This window comes from Calypte anna, chromosome 6, assembly GCF_003957555.1.
Source record: "Calypte anna isolate BGI_N300 chromosome 6, bCalAnn1_v1.p, whole genome shotgun sequence".
NCBI classification, from domain to species: Eukaryota; Metazoa; Chordata; class Aves; order Apodiformes; family Trochilidae; genus Calypte; species Calypte anna.
Genome location: NC_044252.1, coordinates 904,504 through 921,702, shown reverse-complemented (window position 1 = coordinate 921,702; position 17,199 = coordinate 904,504). Strand labels below are relative to the sequence as shown.

The 17,199-nt window shown below is 49.2% G+C and overlaps 2 protein-coding genes across 3 annotated transcripts in view; both read left to right on the top strand.

Moving 5' to 3' along the window:
* SORBS1 (sorbin and SH3 domain containing 1) overlaps positions 1-7,206 on the top strand; it is a 185,531-nt gene extending 178,325 nt beyond the window's left edge. Inside the window, exons 32-35 of the mRNA XM_030453736.1 lie at positions 2,450-2,509; positions 3,273-3,331; positions 4,139-4,251; positions 5,027-7,206. Coding sequence (XP_030309596.1) covers positions 2,450-2,509; positions 3,273-3,331; positions 4,139-4,251; positions 5,027-5,094 — 300 coding nt within the window. The 3' untranslated portion in view covers positions 5,095-7,206. The remainder of the gene's footprint in view (positions 1-2,449; positions 2,510-3,272; positions 3,332-4,138; positions 4,252-5,026) is intronic.
* Positions 7,207-8,608: 1,402 nt separating this feature from the next.
* The window catches only part of PDLIM1 (PDZ and LIM domain 1), a 28,167-nt gene continuing 19,576 nt past the window's right edge, over positions 8,609-17,199 (top strand). The window contains exons 1-2 of one of the 2 annotated variants that reach the window (XM_030452871.1): positions 8,609-8,773; positions 16,415-16,566. In XM_030452871.1, the coding sequence (XP_030308731.1) occupies positions 8,678-8,773; positions 16,415-16,566 (248 nt within the window). In that variant the 5' untranslated portion in view covers positions 8,609-8,677. The remainder of the gene's footprint in view (positions 8,774-16,414; positions 16,567-17,199) is intronic. The other variant, XM_030452872.1, reaches the window with a different exon arrangement.

The following is a 17,199-nucleotide window of genomic DNA, read 5'->3' as shown; positions in this document are numbered from 1 at the left end:
CACCTAAGCAAGAGCAGCAATGGATGGACACACTGGTGACTTGGCTAGGAGCAGGGAGAGAGCACTGTTGAGTAGCCCCATCATCTTTCTTCCTAACACCTAAAACCTCTGGGCTTTTCTAGGTTCTTAACAAAGAACCTTTTTCTGGTGGTCTTATTAACCCAAGGTGCTCTTTAGGTCCAGCCCCTGAGTCTGTTTGAGGTGGGAACAGTGCCCAGCTCTGCCTCAGGACTGACTGCACTGCACGTGGGTATCATCTGGAGGCACTTCAGCACCTGCTTAGGTTTATTCATTTAATCTTAACAAAGCAGAGGGGCAGGAGCTGAGTTGTCCTGATGGGTGGTGAGTACCTGATGTTTGTATTTTGGAGCTGTGCTGTGCACTCTCTGATTCCTCAGTCACCTCTGGCACATGCAGCCACCACCACTGTAGGTGCTGCACAGGCTTTCTGAACCCATGTTTGATCAGCATAGGGACCTGTAACACTTTTTTTCCCATTTATTTACTTATTCTCTTTTCTCCCTGTGAGAATAATTGTCTGGACTGGGGGGGACTGTTAGGAGGGTAGGGGACTGCTTGGCCTTTGCCCCTACTCAGCTGCCTCAGGGAAGGTCCCCATGAGCCTCCTACCAGATAAGGGAATTTGTCCAAGTTTCTGCTGCTGGTATTACACATCCAAGCCTGCACCATGGAACATTCAGAAGCAGGGTTAATATTTTAAGTTTCAAATGACTCATTTAATTCATAGTTACTGCTTTTTGGAGGAAAAGCTGGTCAGGGAGGTCACAAGTAATCAATGAGAAATGGACCATGCAGTGTTAGGAGCTCATGGAGCAATTCCAGCAGTCAATTTATTAGTATGGAGCAGAGAAGCACTTTCTTGAATTAAAAAAAAAAGGAAAAAAACAAAACCCCCCATATATTTACATATATATAATTCTTACAGCTGTCTCTCACCTCAGCCTAGAAATTGGTATTCCCAGCTACTTGAGCACCCGAGTTAGTTTTAGTCTCCTCAGATGTGATGCACTATATTCATATGGTCTGCACAACATAATTTTTAATGTCTGATCATTCCCTTTGCCTTTCAGGGCTGCTGATGGAAAGGCAGGAATGACTTGCAGAAGCCCTGCCATAATTTTGGGCTCCACAGTAAATGCTTTGTGTGCACATTCCACTGCAGTTAGCCCATCCAGCTTAGGTTTAATTTTCTCTCTATGGAAATGCAGGTGGTAACAGAGCTCTGTTTCTCAGGGCAGGGATCCCAGATTCCAGCCTGAGACAGCACAGCAAAGGAGTTGCTGTGGGGTTGGGTTGGCCTCGAGTGGGTCACAGTGCTTGAGAAAATAGAGGGTTTGCTTTAATACAGTGATGGGCACAGCTCCAGAGGTGTCCAAGATGTGGTTCAGAGGAGCTTTGAGGATAGGAATTAACAAGGAATGAGCTCATCACCCTGCACTTCTCCAAACTCTGTGGGCGTGCTCAGGATGAAGGTGTCATCAACCTCTTTAATCCTCTGCTTCTGCTCTGCCTGGGGATGCTGTGGGAAAGCAAGGCTTTTACTGAGGGGCAGTGCTGAGGTGAAATACAAAAAAAGAAGAGGAGAGAAAGCACAAAACCTGATGCCTTTAGAATTTGGGTTGAAATTCTGGATTCCTGTGCCACCTTCTCAGTCACCTTCCCTGTTAAACCTCCATCCACAGCCCCCTGATTTTCTTAGGTGTGCCCTGGGATGGGTGAGTCCCTGTCAGCAGTGACTGGGGAGAGGCAGGGCAGATCCTGAAGCTTCACAGGGGTGATGCTGGGAGCTGGGTTTTCAAGTCAGGGCCTTCTCTGACCTGAAGCTCTGCCTGGCTGTGGGAGCTGTTAACAGAGCAGCTCAGCTCTTTTCTTGGTACAAGTGATTTTTGATGAGACTCCATTGTACCTGCTGAGCACCTGAGCTGCTCTTTCCCCAGAAGCAAGCAGATAACTCTTCTCTCCTGTGGCAGAGGCATGAAGGACTTTTCTGAAAACAGCAGCAGATTCTCCTCAGCATGCTTTTGCCCTTTCAAGTTTGATGCTCTCAAGTATGTGCTCCTGTCCTTGGTTGTTTTTTTCCCCCTCTACAGGCCTGCAGGATGACACTAGGTGCCATTTCTGCTCGTAGCAATGTCCATAACTTTCTGTCCTGATTCCCTGCTCCAAGCTTCTGTTTCACTGTCACCCTCCTCTTGGCAGCATTCCCTGTGCAGCTGCATTGCTGTGGCCTTACTGTCTCTTGTGGAAATGGAAGCCTGTGTTTTCCAGAGAGCCTGGTGTTGGGGTGGGGAGGGGAGGAGTTGTTTGTTTTCTTTTGTTGTCTGCATTCCATTTAATTTATTTGTTTTTTTATTTTTATTTCTTCAATTCTGACCAACACAACATCTGCTAAAATGTCTTCCTTATCATTTGCTTGGTGATCACGCAGCCTTCCCACCATTCATTGAGAGCTGGACCAGATCTCACAGAGTCTGAAAAGAGCTATGTGGTAAGGCCACTGTTTAAATCAGCTGTGTAGTCCTAGACTCTCCTCTCCCAGACAGGGACACCTCAGTAGAGATAAAATGCCAGCACCATTTTTAGCTGCAAAGTAGGTAGAGACTTACCTGTGCACATCTACTGTTTTGTTTGCAATGGGAAAAGGGAATTTAGCACTTTGAAAAACATTGATAGCCAACGAGCAGTTGGGCTAATTGTGCTGCCAGTCCCTGGGTATAAGTTAAATGAAGCAAAATGCATGAATGGAGCAGCCCACCTTGCATTCTTGAACTGACTTGATAGCATTTGTGATGGTGCCACTGCATAACTAATTGCAACCTCTTCTGCTGCTGCTTTAAAAAGTATATGTATATGTATTTGTTACAAATCTTCAAACTAAATGCCAAATTCTTCTGTATCTTGCCTGTTTTTCCATGCTTACACCTGGATTCCTTCTGCACACTCCACTACCTGGATATTTACCTGGATCTACAACTCTTTTTTTTAATTTTTTTTTTTTTTACTGGACTTATGTGCTGCATCTGGAATGTCCCACCTCTTCTTGTCTATATTTTCCCCTCCCTCCCCTCTGTTGACTGTTCTTTGGGTGGTTTTGGATGTCAATGCTGCCCACCACGCAGGAAGCTGTTTGCAATGAGATCATAAACATTGCAGAAAAGTCTGTTCATTACTGCAGTACTGTTTCTCAGCCTCTTGACTCTGGCCACAAGGTGACCTCTAATGACCATAAACCATCTCTCGTCATTTCTCAGCAACCTCAAGCACAGCAGCAAGGAGCCAGCCCTGACAGGAGTCAAACACCACGAGACATGTAAGTCCTTTTGACTCCCATCTCTTCCAGGGATCTTGTCTCTGAGTGAAGATGGGGAGATGTGGAAGCTTCAGATGGAGTTGAGTTGAATTAGGACTATGGGAGGGTGCTAGAACAAAAATTGCCACCTCAGCAGCAGCATCAGTAGTTTAAAATTTGGAATTTTTTAGTCTGTGTGTAGCACCTGAAACAATGAGCTCCTGATCTAGGGCTGGGTCTGTTCTGGGCACTTGACTCCTGCTGGTTATGGGGAGTATCTCCATGTCTTTGTTTTGAAGCAGGGGGAATTTGATTTTAGGAGCTTGATTGACATGGGTCAGTGTATTTACCCCTGTCCTCAGCTTCTCCCAGGACAGGGCAGTGAGCAGTCCAGACACTGATGCCTCTTGGTGTGTGGTTCTGGCCAGTTCCACAGGTGAATTGGTGGGTCATTGATCTCAGAGACCAAGGCTGAGATTTTCCAAAGGTGTCTGGTGGGGTTAAGCCTGGAGCTGCCATTAAGCAGCACTGGTGTGAGGCCATTCAGTGCTGGTCTGGAGGCTGATAGCCTGACTGAAGCTCCTTGGCATTTGGCTCTTGAAAATAGTCCTGGCTTTCCTCCACCTCTTCAAGCAGACTGTAAAGTCTGTCACAGCCTGGTGACAACAGCCAGTTTGATGCAGTTGGCTCCCACCTCTCCAGTGGGAAAGATGGGTCCAGGCTGCACTGAACAAAACAGAACAGGAATTAGAAAGGGGAAGGGGGAGGTGTCCTGAAAGGGTGCCAGGGAAATCCAACTGGTAACGTGCAGTGTTTCTCTGGTTTTAGAGTTAGTTACCAAGCCCTCTACAGCTACACACCTCAGAATGATGATGAGCTGGAGCTGAGGGACGGTGACATTGTTGATGTCATGGAGAAGTGTGACGACGGCTGGTTTGTGGGTGAGTGTGACACCTGCCTGTTAGCAAAGCTTCTGGAGATGCAGAATGTCTGGAAGCTGCTTTCATTTGCAGGGTCAAAACAGTGGCAAAAAAATCCAGCTCTGCTTCTTGGACAGTGTCTCATTTTCCCACTGAAAACATTAAACTGGGGTGCAAAGTGCTGGAGCTTTGCTTTTCCTTGCTAGGAAGGGAAGCTCCACTGTGTCCTTTTTTTTTCTGCTCTTGATTTCCTTGTTCCCCTCTTCCTCCTGATCCTTCCTGCCCTGGCAGGTGGCAGAGCAACAGAGGGAGCTGGCTTTCTGGAGCTTTACAAAGCTGATGGAGCTGTGACAGAAAGTGGCAAAAGAAAGATGAAGGGGACACATTGATGGGCCCAGAAAACACCTCGTAGCTGTGTGTGTGTGTATGCAGCAAAATCTAGCCCTTGCTTTCAAAGAATGCAAGTCTGGACAATGTTCTCCACCTCAGCAATGCAAATCTAGGCTTGTTATCTCTTCTAAGGAGGATGAGCTCGTTTTCAATGACAGGAGTTTGGTTCCTTGCCTCTGGGCCCAGGAGCTTTCACCAACACTTCAAGAATTGTTAAAAACCCAAAGATTAGTGGCAGAACTTGTCCTGAGTCGTCTGTACCAAAAGGATCTTTGCACAGGACTCCTGTTGAGCTTCAGAAATCACTGCCTGCAGGCAGCAGGAGAGTGCCACCTCTACTTTCTGAACCCCCCTGAGCTTTCCTTGCTCCATGTGACTCTGGCTCCTGTGTTTGCTTTTGGCACAGGTACCTCCAGGAGGACGCGGCAGTTCGGCACCTTCCCAGGCAACTACGTGAAGCTGCTGTACCTGTAGAACACCAGGGATCCCACCACAGCCAGTGGCAGGGCTGGTTTCCAGATGGTGTTTTTAAACAGCAAAGAAACAGACAATTTGTGAATGTAACAGACAAGAGAGGAGATGTGTTAGGAGGATGTGGTTACGTGGTACAGTACTGAGATGAATGTGCAGCCCTGCTTCCACGGGTTCAGGGTGTGACTTGTTTGCTGAAGAAGAGACAGATCCTAGTTTACAGTGCTGCCTTTGTGTATTCCTCTCCCCTCCCCAGCAAGAGTTCTGGTGATAACCTTAATTTGTATGGAGCCCTTACCTCTGAGAAGGCTTCAGGGAAGGATAGGTTTTGTTTGTGTTGAGATAGGAGAGTGCTTTGGGGCAGCCTGGCATCTGCTCCCTTTCCCTGGCAAGGGGCAAGGAGGGGCTTTCTGCCCAGTTTGCTGCAGACTCCTCTGCAGTTTCCTCTGCCTTCCCCCTCCGTAGAAAACCCTTCCTTCATGTCATGCACCTTAAGACCCAGCACGGGCAGAGGACAGCTGATAAGTTCAACCTGCAGAGCTCTGTGTGGAAGAGGAGTTTGGGACTGGTGGTTTAATCCAGAGGTCAGCCAAAACATACTGCAAACACCTAAAAATCCCCAACCCTTCCATAGACAGTGTTACCAAGCTCTGCAGGGTTTTTTTTTCTTCTGTGCAGGGTGTGTGTGTGTGAGATGTATTGCGTGCCTCAAAATTAACCAAGTCTTGTTTTTTAAAGAGAAATCAGCCTGGCTTTGACATTTATCTGCACAAAGAATAGAACCAATAAACAGAACGTCAGTGAGAGCAAATCCTCTTTGACTCCTCCAGCCCCATCGCTTTTCTCTGCTGCTCCTGCCCTCTTGCTGGCCCTGAAGGATTGCACACTTTCTGAAGCAGTCTTTGGGATAAAGATTTTGCTTCCTTCCTGGCATTAAATCTTAGAGGCTCTGGTAGATCTGAGCAACATATCACTGAGGGTGCCTTTTATTTTTTTGCTGTTTGGTTAGGGTGTTGATGGTAGGTCTCAAACTGTTTGCATTTTGGCTGCCTCTTAGTCATACAAAAAAAAAAATTAAAAAATTCTAATTTGGAAAGCTGCTCCCAGCAGTGATTATATAGTTACATTTGTGTTTCCTTGGGGGAAAAAAAAAAATCCAACATGGCTTGCCTGTAAATCCACTATGAATAATCTTTTGATAGACGTTTTGTTATTAAGAAGCATAAACAAGCCCAGTTCTATCAGACTCTGCTTCCTACAGTTACCACACAAATAGCAAAGGGTTAGATTGCTATTTTGTCATAAGCCGTATTTAATAATATAAAATGCCTATTTTTATGCTGATGCTTTTATACAGATTTATTAAGAGTAACTACAACTAACTGTTAGCACGACTTACAATGTTTTGATAAACTAGCCATGCTCCTGGGTTTGAAATCAAGTAGGCTTCTCTTCTGCCTGGGTCAGGGGAAGGGAAGACTCAGTGTCTCAGAAGTTTGACTGTAAATATGTATATTTAACTTTGTACAGACAATGTACTTACCTTGTATAGAAAAGTAATTTAAACACGTTGAGTGAAGGGAGGGAAAAGAAAAAAAAAAAAAAAGGCAGTTGTGAAAGGTTGGGATTTTTTTTCCACTTTTATTTAAATGATGGAATTCCATGTATGTTCACATCAAGAGTTTTAGCACAAAATAGCCTTTATGGAAGGGTTTCAGATATGACACAAAGCACCACTGTTTCTTTTCTGCAGGACATACCTGCACCTTATTTATGGGGTTTTTTTCTGCTTTGGGTTTGCCCTCCAGTTATTTGCAGCAATATTCAAGCCTGTCGCTATGATTGGATAACACCAAATTAATCTTATCCAGCAAATTAACCTGATGATACTGACTGTATATAACATGCTCATTTAAAAGTTTATTTTTTTGTTCTTGCTCTTACCATTTAAATTACACACACACACACACACACAAGGCAACTTACTTTTTGTGTTGATTTTTTTTTTGTTTCTTTTTGCAGTGGATTACTATTTGACAATTAATAAATGGAACTATTGAATTACAATTGTGTTCCTTGTACAAATTATTAAATAAAGTCTATTCACAAAGGTTATTTGTGATTCTGTCTCAGATGAGAACATGGCTCAGGTTAAAATAGGAAAAGAAATCCCAAATGCCAACCTCTGTGGGAAGGGATGTCAGCTGGTGAGGGGTCTGTGTGGGTGTTTTTAACCCTGATTTGGGTCAAAAGATGACTTCTGTGGTGGTGGCACTGTGCCCACCCCAAAGGCTGGGCTGTCACAAGGGGTTTTATGCCCTTGAGACCACCTTGGACTGAGCCAAAACTGGGCAACAGATTTAAACCCTGCAGGCATCCAGGTGGATGGGCAGGGAGTGGCTGGATGCAGAATGACTTTAGGAAGTCCAACTATAACCAAGCCAATCCTAAACCCAAACGAACAGGGCAGCAGAAGTCTGAAGCTATTTTACACGTCTGTAGAGAGCATGTAGAGACAAGCCTGTTTTGTGTTTTGTTTTTTTGCAGGTTACCTTCTCTAAAAAGCAAAAGGTCAGGCTGGGCAGCACTTTGGCAGGCAGAGAGGGGAAGAGGAGCCAGTGGTTTGTCCCAGCCCCACATGGAGAGGGAAAGGAGCTCTGGGTCTCTCCCCAGCAGCAGAAGATGTGTAATGATGCAGTGGAAGAACTGCTGCTCTCTGATCCAGAGATTAATAGTCCGGATGCGTGAAGCTCAGGAGGAAATGACCCATGGAAGGACAAGTTAGTGCAGGAAAAGAGAGGAAGCCAAGGAAGGGGATTGCCGAGGCCAGGGTGTGCCTTGCAGTGGGCTCATTCCCGGAGGTGTCTTGTAGGGACAGCAGCACCTGGATGAGCTGGCTGCTCCCCGCTCCAGCTCCCAGGTGTTCTGAGCTGTGCTCCCTCCTTCAGACCAAATAAGCAGCAACACCTGTGCTAGGTTTGTAAACGCCAGCAGCCTTGCTGTCCCCAGCCTCTCCCACCTGGCAAGGTGGATCGGCGGGGACTTCCCAGAACAACCGGTTGTGGTCAGTCACAGCTAAGGAGGTTCCTAGCAAAGGCAAATAAAAGAATTTTTTATTTCGTTGGGGGCATCACCCCTAAAGGGGGGCAAGGGGTGGAGGGGTGGGGGTGCTGGGGGGGCAGAGCTCCAGATAAACAAACCCACCTGAAGCAGTGACTAATTAGGGCTAAATTAGGGTAAAGGTGATACTTTTCCCAGGCTCCGCCCTCACTCATCAGTCCCCAGCTGGGAAGCAGCACCCAGGTGCTGCTTGTTTCCATCGCCGCCATTGGGTTTCAGAGCTAACGCCGAACCGGGCTGGAGCGGGTCGAGAGCCGTTTGCTCAGGAGATGCTGCACGGAGGGGCGATTACCCCCTGAATCCCTCCGAAAATTTGAACAAATCCCCGTTTTTCGGCAGCAGCAGCTCCGCTTTGCACCGCGCTCTCCGGAGGTTCTGCCCCCGGGGCGGGACCGCCAGCCCGGGGCGGAGCCGGGCCGGGCCGGTGGCGGATCCGCCGCGAGTCCCGTGAGGTACAGGCGAGGGGATGGGGACGCACAGCATCGTTCTGACCGGACCTGGGCCATGGGGGTTCCGTCTGGTGGGCGGACGGGACTTCGAGCAGCCCCTCGCCATCTCTCGGGTAAGGCTCGGAGGGGCCGGGGCTGAGGGGGGGAGATGGAGTGGGTCTGGCAGGTGGCACAAAGGGTTGGTGGCACAGCTGTGAGGCGGGGTTCTTGTCCTTATAATTCCTACTGTGTGGTTATTTTAATTTTTTTTTAACGTTCGGTGGAGAAAAACTGTGGTGTCCCTTCACCTGCCCACGGGCTTGGCTTCCCCTCTTCTCCCCTCTTCTTCTCCCTCTTCTTCTCCCCTCTTCTTCTCCCTCTTCTTCTCCCCTCTTCTTCTCCCCTCTTCTTCTCCCCTCTTCTTCTCCCCTCTTCTTCTCCCCTCTCCCTCTTCTTCTCCCCTCTCCCTCTTCTTCTCCCCTCTCCCTCTGCTTCTCCCCTCTCCCTCTGCTTCTTCTTCTCCCCTCTTCTTCTCCCCTCTTCTTCTCCCCTCTTCTTCTCCCCTCCCAGTCCCTGTCAGACTTCGGGCTGCCCCAGTCTGGGTTTTGCAGCCCTGAGGAGCAGTCAGAGGAAGATGCGTGCTGCTCCTTTTGCTTGCTGTGGGTGGTTGAAAGGTAAAAAAAAACTCCAACCTTTTGTTTGTGGGAGCCACGCTCACCCCGGCCAAGTGCCTTCTCCTGTCTTCAGTCCTCTGTACCCATCTCTAGCTTAAAAAAGCAAAAAAAGTGAAAAAAATCTGTTAGGAAAAGGCATCAAGCTCCCCGTCCCGGCCGCCTGAGGGGCGCAGCTCCCCTCACCCGCTTCTGCTCCCCTCAGGGTTGGGTTCAGGTGACCTCCACTTGCACCCCACTGTCCCCTCACAGGGAGCCCTGCCACATCCCATTGTGTGGGGACAGGGCACCCCAAACCCCTCTGCCTTGATGTGGGGTGCTTGCTGCTTGGCACCTTCTGGGGGCAGTTCCCAGAGGGGGGAGAAAAGGAGGTGAGGGGCTCTGGGCCTCTCCCGCCATTTTGGGGTGGCTCGGGAGGTCCCCGTGGGTGAGGAGAGGCTGAGGCGAGCGGGGCCTGTGCTGCCCTCAGAGGAAAGCAGGATGGTGAGATGTGGGATTTTTTAAAAGAATTCTGAATCCTTCCCACTGCCTGAAGGACCCTGGGGGATGCTGGTGGCTCCAGGTGAGTGTCAGAGCCGCAGAGGGGGGGCAGGTTGTTGGTTTTTCTGTTTAATCTCTTCCCATAACGGTAATAATGCCTCATTCTCCCGCTGCAATTATTGGACATGAAAGCAGCTTTAGCGTAGGGGAAGTGATATTTACTTCGCTGTTACGGGTAATTGTTGCTGCTTCCTTCCAGTGAAAGGCTCTGGGGCAGAATTATGTCTGGATTCCAACCTCGCTGCTCTTACCTCTTTCCCTTGGTCTCCTTTGTCAGCGCTGATGGTCGCATACCAAGGGACATAGATCAGCAAAGTGGCAAAAATAACCACCTCATGAGAAATTGTGACCCTGGAGACTAAAATGTAATAAAATAGTCTCTCTGGTAGTGGTGACGTAAATGCTGACAGTTGGCAGCCCTTATCACAGCTTTCTCTTGTGGCCCCTCTGTCATTTTTAATTTCCCCTCCCAAGACCTCAAGCCATTAATCTTTCCTGTGGTTCACTCCTAAGGCTCCTGGGTTTGTCCCTTTGGCTCAGGAATGAAGTTGTCTGCGAGTCCCCCATTCACCATGTGAAAAAGCAAAGATTCTAGTCCAGTTTTGGCCTGTTTTAAAGAGCCTAGTCCTCCTTGTGTAATGATTTTACAGGGCTATAACTTCATTTTTTTCTTCTTGCTTTTGGTACCTGTGCTCTGAGCAGAGAACTTTTGGGGTGCAGAGCCCTCCTCACAGGAGGGGTGCTCATCCCATTGAGGCACTGGTTGAGGTCACCCTGGTGTGGTGGGATGCCTGGAGAGAGACATCCATCCTGGGCCTCAGCTGGGTGCCCTGCATCTCTCTTGGAACCAAGGTGCCTAAATTCATCCTCTGTTGCCTGCCAGGGGCTCAGATGTGGCTTCTGGCAGCAGTATCCTTGCTGTAAGCTCTTGAGCTTGCCTGGCTATTTGTGACCCTCATTACCACGGTACCTCAACTCCTCACAAGTGCCTTTTGGTTTCTCTACCTCCCCTCTGACACGGGGAGGGTTGGTGACAGTCGTGCTGGTGGGAGGCACCACTGAGTGGCCAAGCAGCTCGTTTCCCAGGGGTATTCCTTGGGAGTTTGGAAGTCCCAGGAGTTTGGAGTCCTGCAGTCCCAGGAGCACCCAAGCCTGGCCAGGAGCTTCTGGCTGGCAGTACCAATGGGCAGTTGTGCCTTAGGAGAGCAGCTAATCAAAGATTATACTCATTCCACAGCTGCTCCTGTCTTGTTCCACTGCCCTACCCCCTCCCCTTTCCACTTGAACAACGTGTTCAAAACTGCTTCGGGCTCAAATCCACCAGCAGCATCTTCTCATGCAAATGGTTCTGGTTTCTCAGTCTCGTTGGACCAGTCTCTCTGGTGAGAGCCGAGCACGTGTGAGCTTCCTCTTGGAGTCCTCAGTCTCTTCTGCAGGGGTGCTGGGTTTAGAGGGCTGCACTGGTGTGTTTGCTGCTGGAGGGAATCCTCTCTTCTCTGCTTGAGCCTCTGGGGTGTGGAGAGCAGGGGTTCACTCCCTGGTAATGCCCCTCCAGACTTCTGGAGTCAGCCTGAAGCCTGGCAGCTGCTAGGGCTGGGCACTCCTGTGCTTCAAAGGTAAAAACAGCTGCTGGGGACAGGAAAAATGGCTTTACTGAGCTACCTGGCTGCTGGTTGTCGGGATGAGAAGTTGTCCTTAATCGTAGCAAGTGGAAAGCAGCAGAATGTTCTTGCAGTGGAGACAGAGAATGTTGGGGCACAGGACAGGCTTGATCTTTTCCAACCTTGTTTCCTGAGGGTTTCACCCTCCTGAGGGGGAATCAGTTGTATCTTTAGGAAAACATTGAAAAGAATTGGAATACTAATGAAATGCCTGTGTCCAGGAGCAGTATCCTTCCCTCTCCCAGGAGCCAGACTTGTGCCCTCAGCCCTCCACCTCTCAGCCCAGTTTATGGTGGCAGCTTGGTGTCACCCAACTTTGGAATGCCCTTTCTTCCATCCCTCTTTGAGCCCAGCATCACTTGGTGGGCTACATTCATCTGGCTCACCTTGCTCTCTAAAGAGAGAATTCAGTGTAAGGAGGGGACGTGCCAGCCTTAGTCTTACCTGAGACTTGTAAGCCCCAGAACTTCATTTGACAGCAGTGACATTGTTGGACTTCTTGGGAGGGAGAGCTCTGTATTCCCTGACCCACTTGTTAGCAGATGTAGAGTTAGGTGTGGCTGCAAGTTTCCTGATGCTTTACACCCTCACAAATCACTCTGGCCCTCCAGAGCTGTGTTTCTTTTGGGGTTTGAAGGGTGCCACATCAAAATAACTGCTGCAAATGGATGAGGGTTTTTTTCAGTACAAACGGGGAAATTACAGGAGGCCTGAACTGCATAAAAATCGGTGTTTTTCTGGACAGTTACACTGTATCAGGTAGCTGCTGATGACTGGACATGTTGTTTTATTTAGAGGGTGAAATTAACCAGCAGGAAAGGCTCGGCTGATGAGCAGCTTGAATGTTTTGAAGTCTTGCAAGAAGTTTTTGTACTTTTGTTGGCTTTTTTTATGAGGGGTGTTGCAAAACCGAGCTGAGCAACTCCTTGACCCCACCATCTGATGCTCAGGGGTTTCTCCAGCCAGAATCTTGTCCCCCTTTCCTTCCTCTCTCCTGGGGGTGGTGTGCCTGGGCCAGCAGAGAGGAAGACGGTGATGAGCTTTGGGCTGTGGCCCCATCCAACCCTGACAGTGCAGAGAGAGGGAGCAAAATCTCCCAGAGCTGGTTGTAAGGAACCAGCCCCTTGTTTTTCTCCCTCCTCCCTCGAAGAGCAGGGGTGGGGAACGTACTTGCCTGAGTTTTCTCATAGCCTCTGATCTCTGCTGACCCAGCTGCATGCTTTTGCTGGGAGAAACTGTGGCTGCTGAGGGTAATACTCCAGCACCGAGGACATTACTCATGGTGTGTGTGGGTGGGGAGGATTAAACTGAATGTCAGTGATGTCTGGTTGTCACTGCTGGCCTTACAAGTATGTTGCTGCATGTCTGTCTGTCCTCTCCAGCAAGGACACAGCTGGCTTTTCATTTCAAATAGGTGCTGCTCGGATAGGTGCTGTTTATCCAGATATTTTTCTTGGCTGATGTTAATTTTTTTCTTATCTGTTCATCACATCTTGCCCTGTCTGTCTAGGTGTGGAGTGCTGGAGGCTGTAGGGTCTGGGAGGAGCTGGTGGAGCCAGCGAGTAGTGTGGATGGGGGGAGAAGGCCAGGAAGAACTGAGTGTGTTGCAGACCCACCCAGATATCCAGACTCCCTATTCCTACTCCTTAGCCTGCTTCCCACCCTTTCTCCCTCTCCTTTGCTGTGGGCACCTTCCCTTAACACACCCACTGCTGCCTCTGGGATCCCTCTTGTCCTTTGTTTGCTGCCTGGCCAGCAGGGCAAACCACCTGGGAGACCCAAATCTCAATTTTGCAAAGCCTTGGTGGAGTTGGTAAGGTGGAGCCCAAAATGTGTGTGCAGGGAAGGTGAGGGGGGGGACAGACAGGTAATTTTTCTACCCTTTTCATGATTACAGAGCTTCAGGTGTGTGTGTGTGTTACACAAAGCTTCACTTTGTACTGTCAGAGAATGTTTTGCCACTCCTGAATCTATAGGACCTCTTTAGAAAGAGGGGTCCAACCTTCTAACTGGTCTGAAAAATGTTCCCTACTACACTGAGCTTTCCATGAGCAAAAAGTGCACGACCAAGCCCCCAGATTGTGGGGATTATTTGGTCTCCCATATGCTGGCAAATGTGTCTGAGCTGGTATCAGTGCCCCAGTTGGTGTCTGGTGGGAAGTATCTGGATCAGTGCTGTGGCAGCCCAGATTTCTCCCCCAGAGGCAGACCTGGGGCCCTGGTTTGGGTGCAGGATGGAGCAGTGCTGCTCAGCATCCTCTGTTCAGCACTGGAGGCTCCTGGTCCAAGTCAGGGAGCACTTTGAAGGAGCTCTGACTTGGTGTGAAGTTCAAGCAGTGCCAAGTTGTGTTTGCAGGTTTTGTTCCTCCTCTCAGTGCCCTCCTGGCCTTCTGTATCTGCTCACTATGGGCAAAGAGCTTTTTAAAGACACCTGAGAGGAGAGCAGGAGCAAAGCAGCTTCAGGTGGTGCAGCACTTACTGGGTGCCTGTCAACCTGGAAGCTTTTTTGTTTTTTCCTTTAGTTTTTGGGGTCATTCTGGTAGAGGTGATCCCAGCACCTCTGCCTGCCCCACACCCCTGCTGTTCCCCATGGACAGGGAGGGATGGGACACAAGTCAAGGCAGGACAAGGTGGCAGCTCCCTGCTCCTCATTTAGTAACAAAAATGCTTTTTTTTTTTTTTGCTTTTTCTTTTCTTTCCTGGTAGGTGAGCAGATCTCAAAAGCAGCGTTGACAGCAGTGAGATAAGCCCAGACCTTGCTGCGGGTTTGGGGGGGAAGGGAACATTATTAGCAGCTATTAATCATCCTAAAAGGCTGGGGGATGGGCTCCCTGCCCTTGTGCAAACATGTTTGCTATGAGCAGTCCTGGCAGGCTGCAGGAGCTGGATGTTTCAGGGGAGCAGCTTGTGGAAGGTTGAGTTTCAGGGCAAGTTATTTCCAGAGCTGAAAAAACTGGGTTTAAAAACACGTTTCCTTTTTGGCAAATTCATTTATCTTTTTCATGGCCGTGCATCCTTTCAGCTTGCCTTTAGGGAGAGAGGTTTGTAGGGTACCTGAGTGGATATAATCACCCTGGTGCTAGCAGTGGCTCTTATCTGATGGCAAACAGCACTCACACCTCAAATTCCTCCAAGGTGGAGAAAGAGAAGGGGAAAGTGACACCACCAGCACCACAGAAGTGCTGAGATGTTCCTGTGAATGCCACTCATCCCAGTGGCACTCAGGGTTTCCTCAGGCACTGTCCCTGCCTGCTCCAGCTCAGCTGCTGCTGGAAGGCCAGGATCCCTTCTGGCAGCCCCTGCCATACCCTGTGGAGCTTCTCAGTGTTCAAGATGAAGAGGAGATTCAAGTCTTCAAGGCCAGGCCTCCAGCAGTGGTGCTGACCCCCACCTGTATCCCTGACCCCTTATCTGACCCAAAATGAGTCCCAGTCCCAGTGTGCTGAGCTGGGTGCTCCTCACTGCACTGGGTGGTCTTAGCAGGCCACTAACCAGCTGTGGGCTGCAGCTTGGGAGGAGATGATCTTCAGATTGAAATCAGATTTTCCCTGCCCATCTGGTGGGCTGTCTGGTGTTTCCATCAGCACTCCCTGGGGTGGTTTGGAGTCTGCTGGCAGCATTAAAAGTGGTGAGCAGGGAGGCAGGCACTGTGCAGTCAGCCTGTCTGGAGGTCTGGGGGGAGATGTTGGGCACCTGGGGTGTCAGTGCTGCAAACCTTTGCCCATCCCTTCTCCGTGTGTCCTGGCAGAGAGGTGGAAAAAGAAAAGTAGGGAAAGGAGCAGGGGAAGCAGTGATTGCAGGCAGGGTGTGAGGTGAAGCCTTCCCAAAGGCAGGAATGATTTGCCAGTCTTGCATTGGGAGGGCTCTGTAAATCCTCTCAACAGTGTCTGTGTCTGACAGCTCTGCTGGGTTTGCTCAGCTGCTTTCCAGCATGCTGAAACCTAGCACCAATACCTCCACTTAATACCAGTTGCAACAGATTTGTACAGGGGAGGTATGTTTGAGCTGCAAGGCATGTTTTATTCTGTGCTCCTGCCTGGGAGCAGTCCACTCGTCTTCCCACGCCCTCTGATGTTAAGTAATTGGGGAAAGCCCAGCATTAATCATTTAGACTCCTTCCTCTCCTCTTCTTATGCTGTGCAGAGGAAAGGCAGAGGCAATATGGGAGAGGGCACCCAGGTGAGCTGTGGATGCTTCCACTTTTTGGAAAAGTTTTATCAGACTGTGGTTTAAAGATGGTTTCTGATGCCTTTTGCCCTCCCAGCCAGCTGGATGGATGCAGCACTGCTGTGGGATTGAATGTGCTGGGGTCAGTGAGCATCTCCCACAGCTGTTCCTGGGCAAGATCCCTTGATTTCAGTTAAAGAAGCAAGCCCAAATCAGGAGCCCAAAGCTTTCTTCCAAGGAAAGAAACAAATGAGAGTGTGATGCAGATGAAGGTGTCTGTGATTGGCATTGGTTGTACTGCAGTCTCTCTGCTCCTTTCTGTTGCCTTTGTTCTTACAGTCTCAGACTTCCCAGCTGTCCTCAGCACCTTCTGTGTCAGAGCTCTTTTCTGTCCAGCAAGGAACAGAGTTGCTTTCCCTCTGTTCTTGCTCTCTCACATGAAGCCAACTGAGTGAAAATACAATTTGTGTTATTTGCCTGTTGTCCTCTTCCCCAGATTTCAAGCTGTGGGTGCCACAACAGAATTCCACCACAGGGTGTCTAATACCCAGGGAGATTATTTTTTTTGCTGAGAATTCACTTCCAGTAGTTCTCACCTCTACTTCCAGGTACCTGTGAGAAAAGCCCTGAATGCTCCAGCTGGTTTTTTGTGGGTTTTGTTTTTACTTTTTTTTTAACTGTTGCTATGGGAGGCTCCTCCCTGGAAAGCCCTCTCACTCTTTGTGTTTTCTCTTAGGTGACTCCAGGCAGCAAAGCTGCCCTGGCCAACTTGTGCACAGGGGACCAGATCATTGCCATCGATGGGGTGAACACAGAGAACATGACACACCTGGAGGCACAGAACAAAATCAAGGGCTGTGCAGATGAACTCACCCTGACTGTCAGCAGGTACACGACTGAGCAGGGGATGGGGAGAAGGAGGGATGCAGGCTGAGCAGTAGCTGTGTGTTGGGTTGACAGCAGACCTCTGTTTTGTTTAGTTTGACCTCTTGGTGCTCTGTCTGAGTGGATAGCAAGAGGCAGCTGTCTCTCAGCCTTTAATCCTAACACTGCTTGCATTTACTGCACTTTGACCTTATGAAAACAATTTCCCCAGTGAGGAATTGGCAGATAATTTGTGGCAGGGCCTGTCAGCCTAATCTGGGGCTCCTGACAACAAGAAATCAAATACTGGTCTCACGAAAACTCCACTCATAGCAGAGGAGTTACAACTTTCTTCCTGTTGCATTAACTTAGCAGCTGAAAGAGGTGGTTGTGTGTTGTCCCACCTATGAATTGCTTGGTTTCTGCCATGCACAGTTGTAGATTTTGGAGCCTCTTGACCAAGCAGCACTCAGAGTGCTGAGCAGACACGTTTAGGGTGCTGGTCAGGTATCTCTGAGTCCTGAGAAACAAAAGCTGAGCCACGGGCTGTGTCCCCAGTGTAGGGCACAGGCTGGTGTCAGCCTTCACACTGCCTTGAGCTGCAGAGCAACAGGCAGCACCATTCCTTCCCTCAGCCATGCTTTGCTCTGGGGCTGC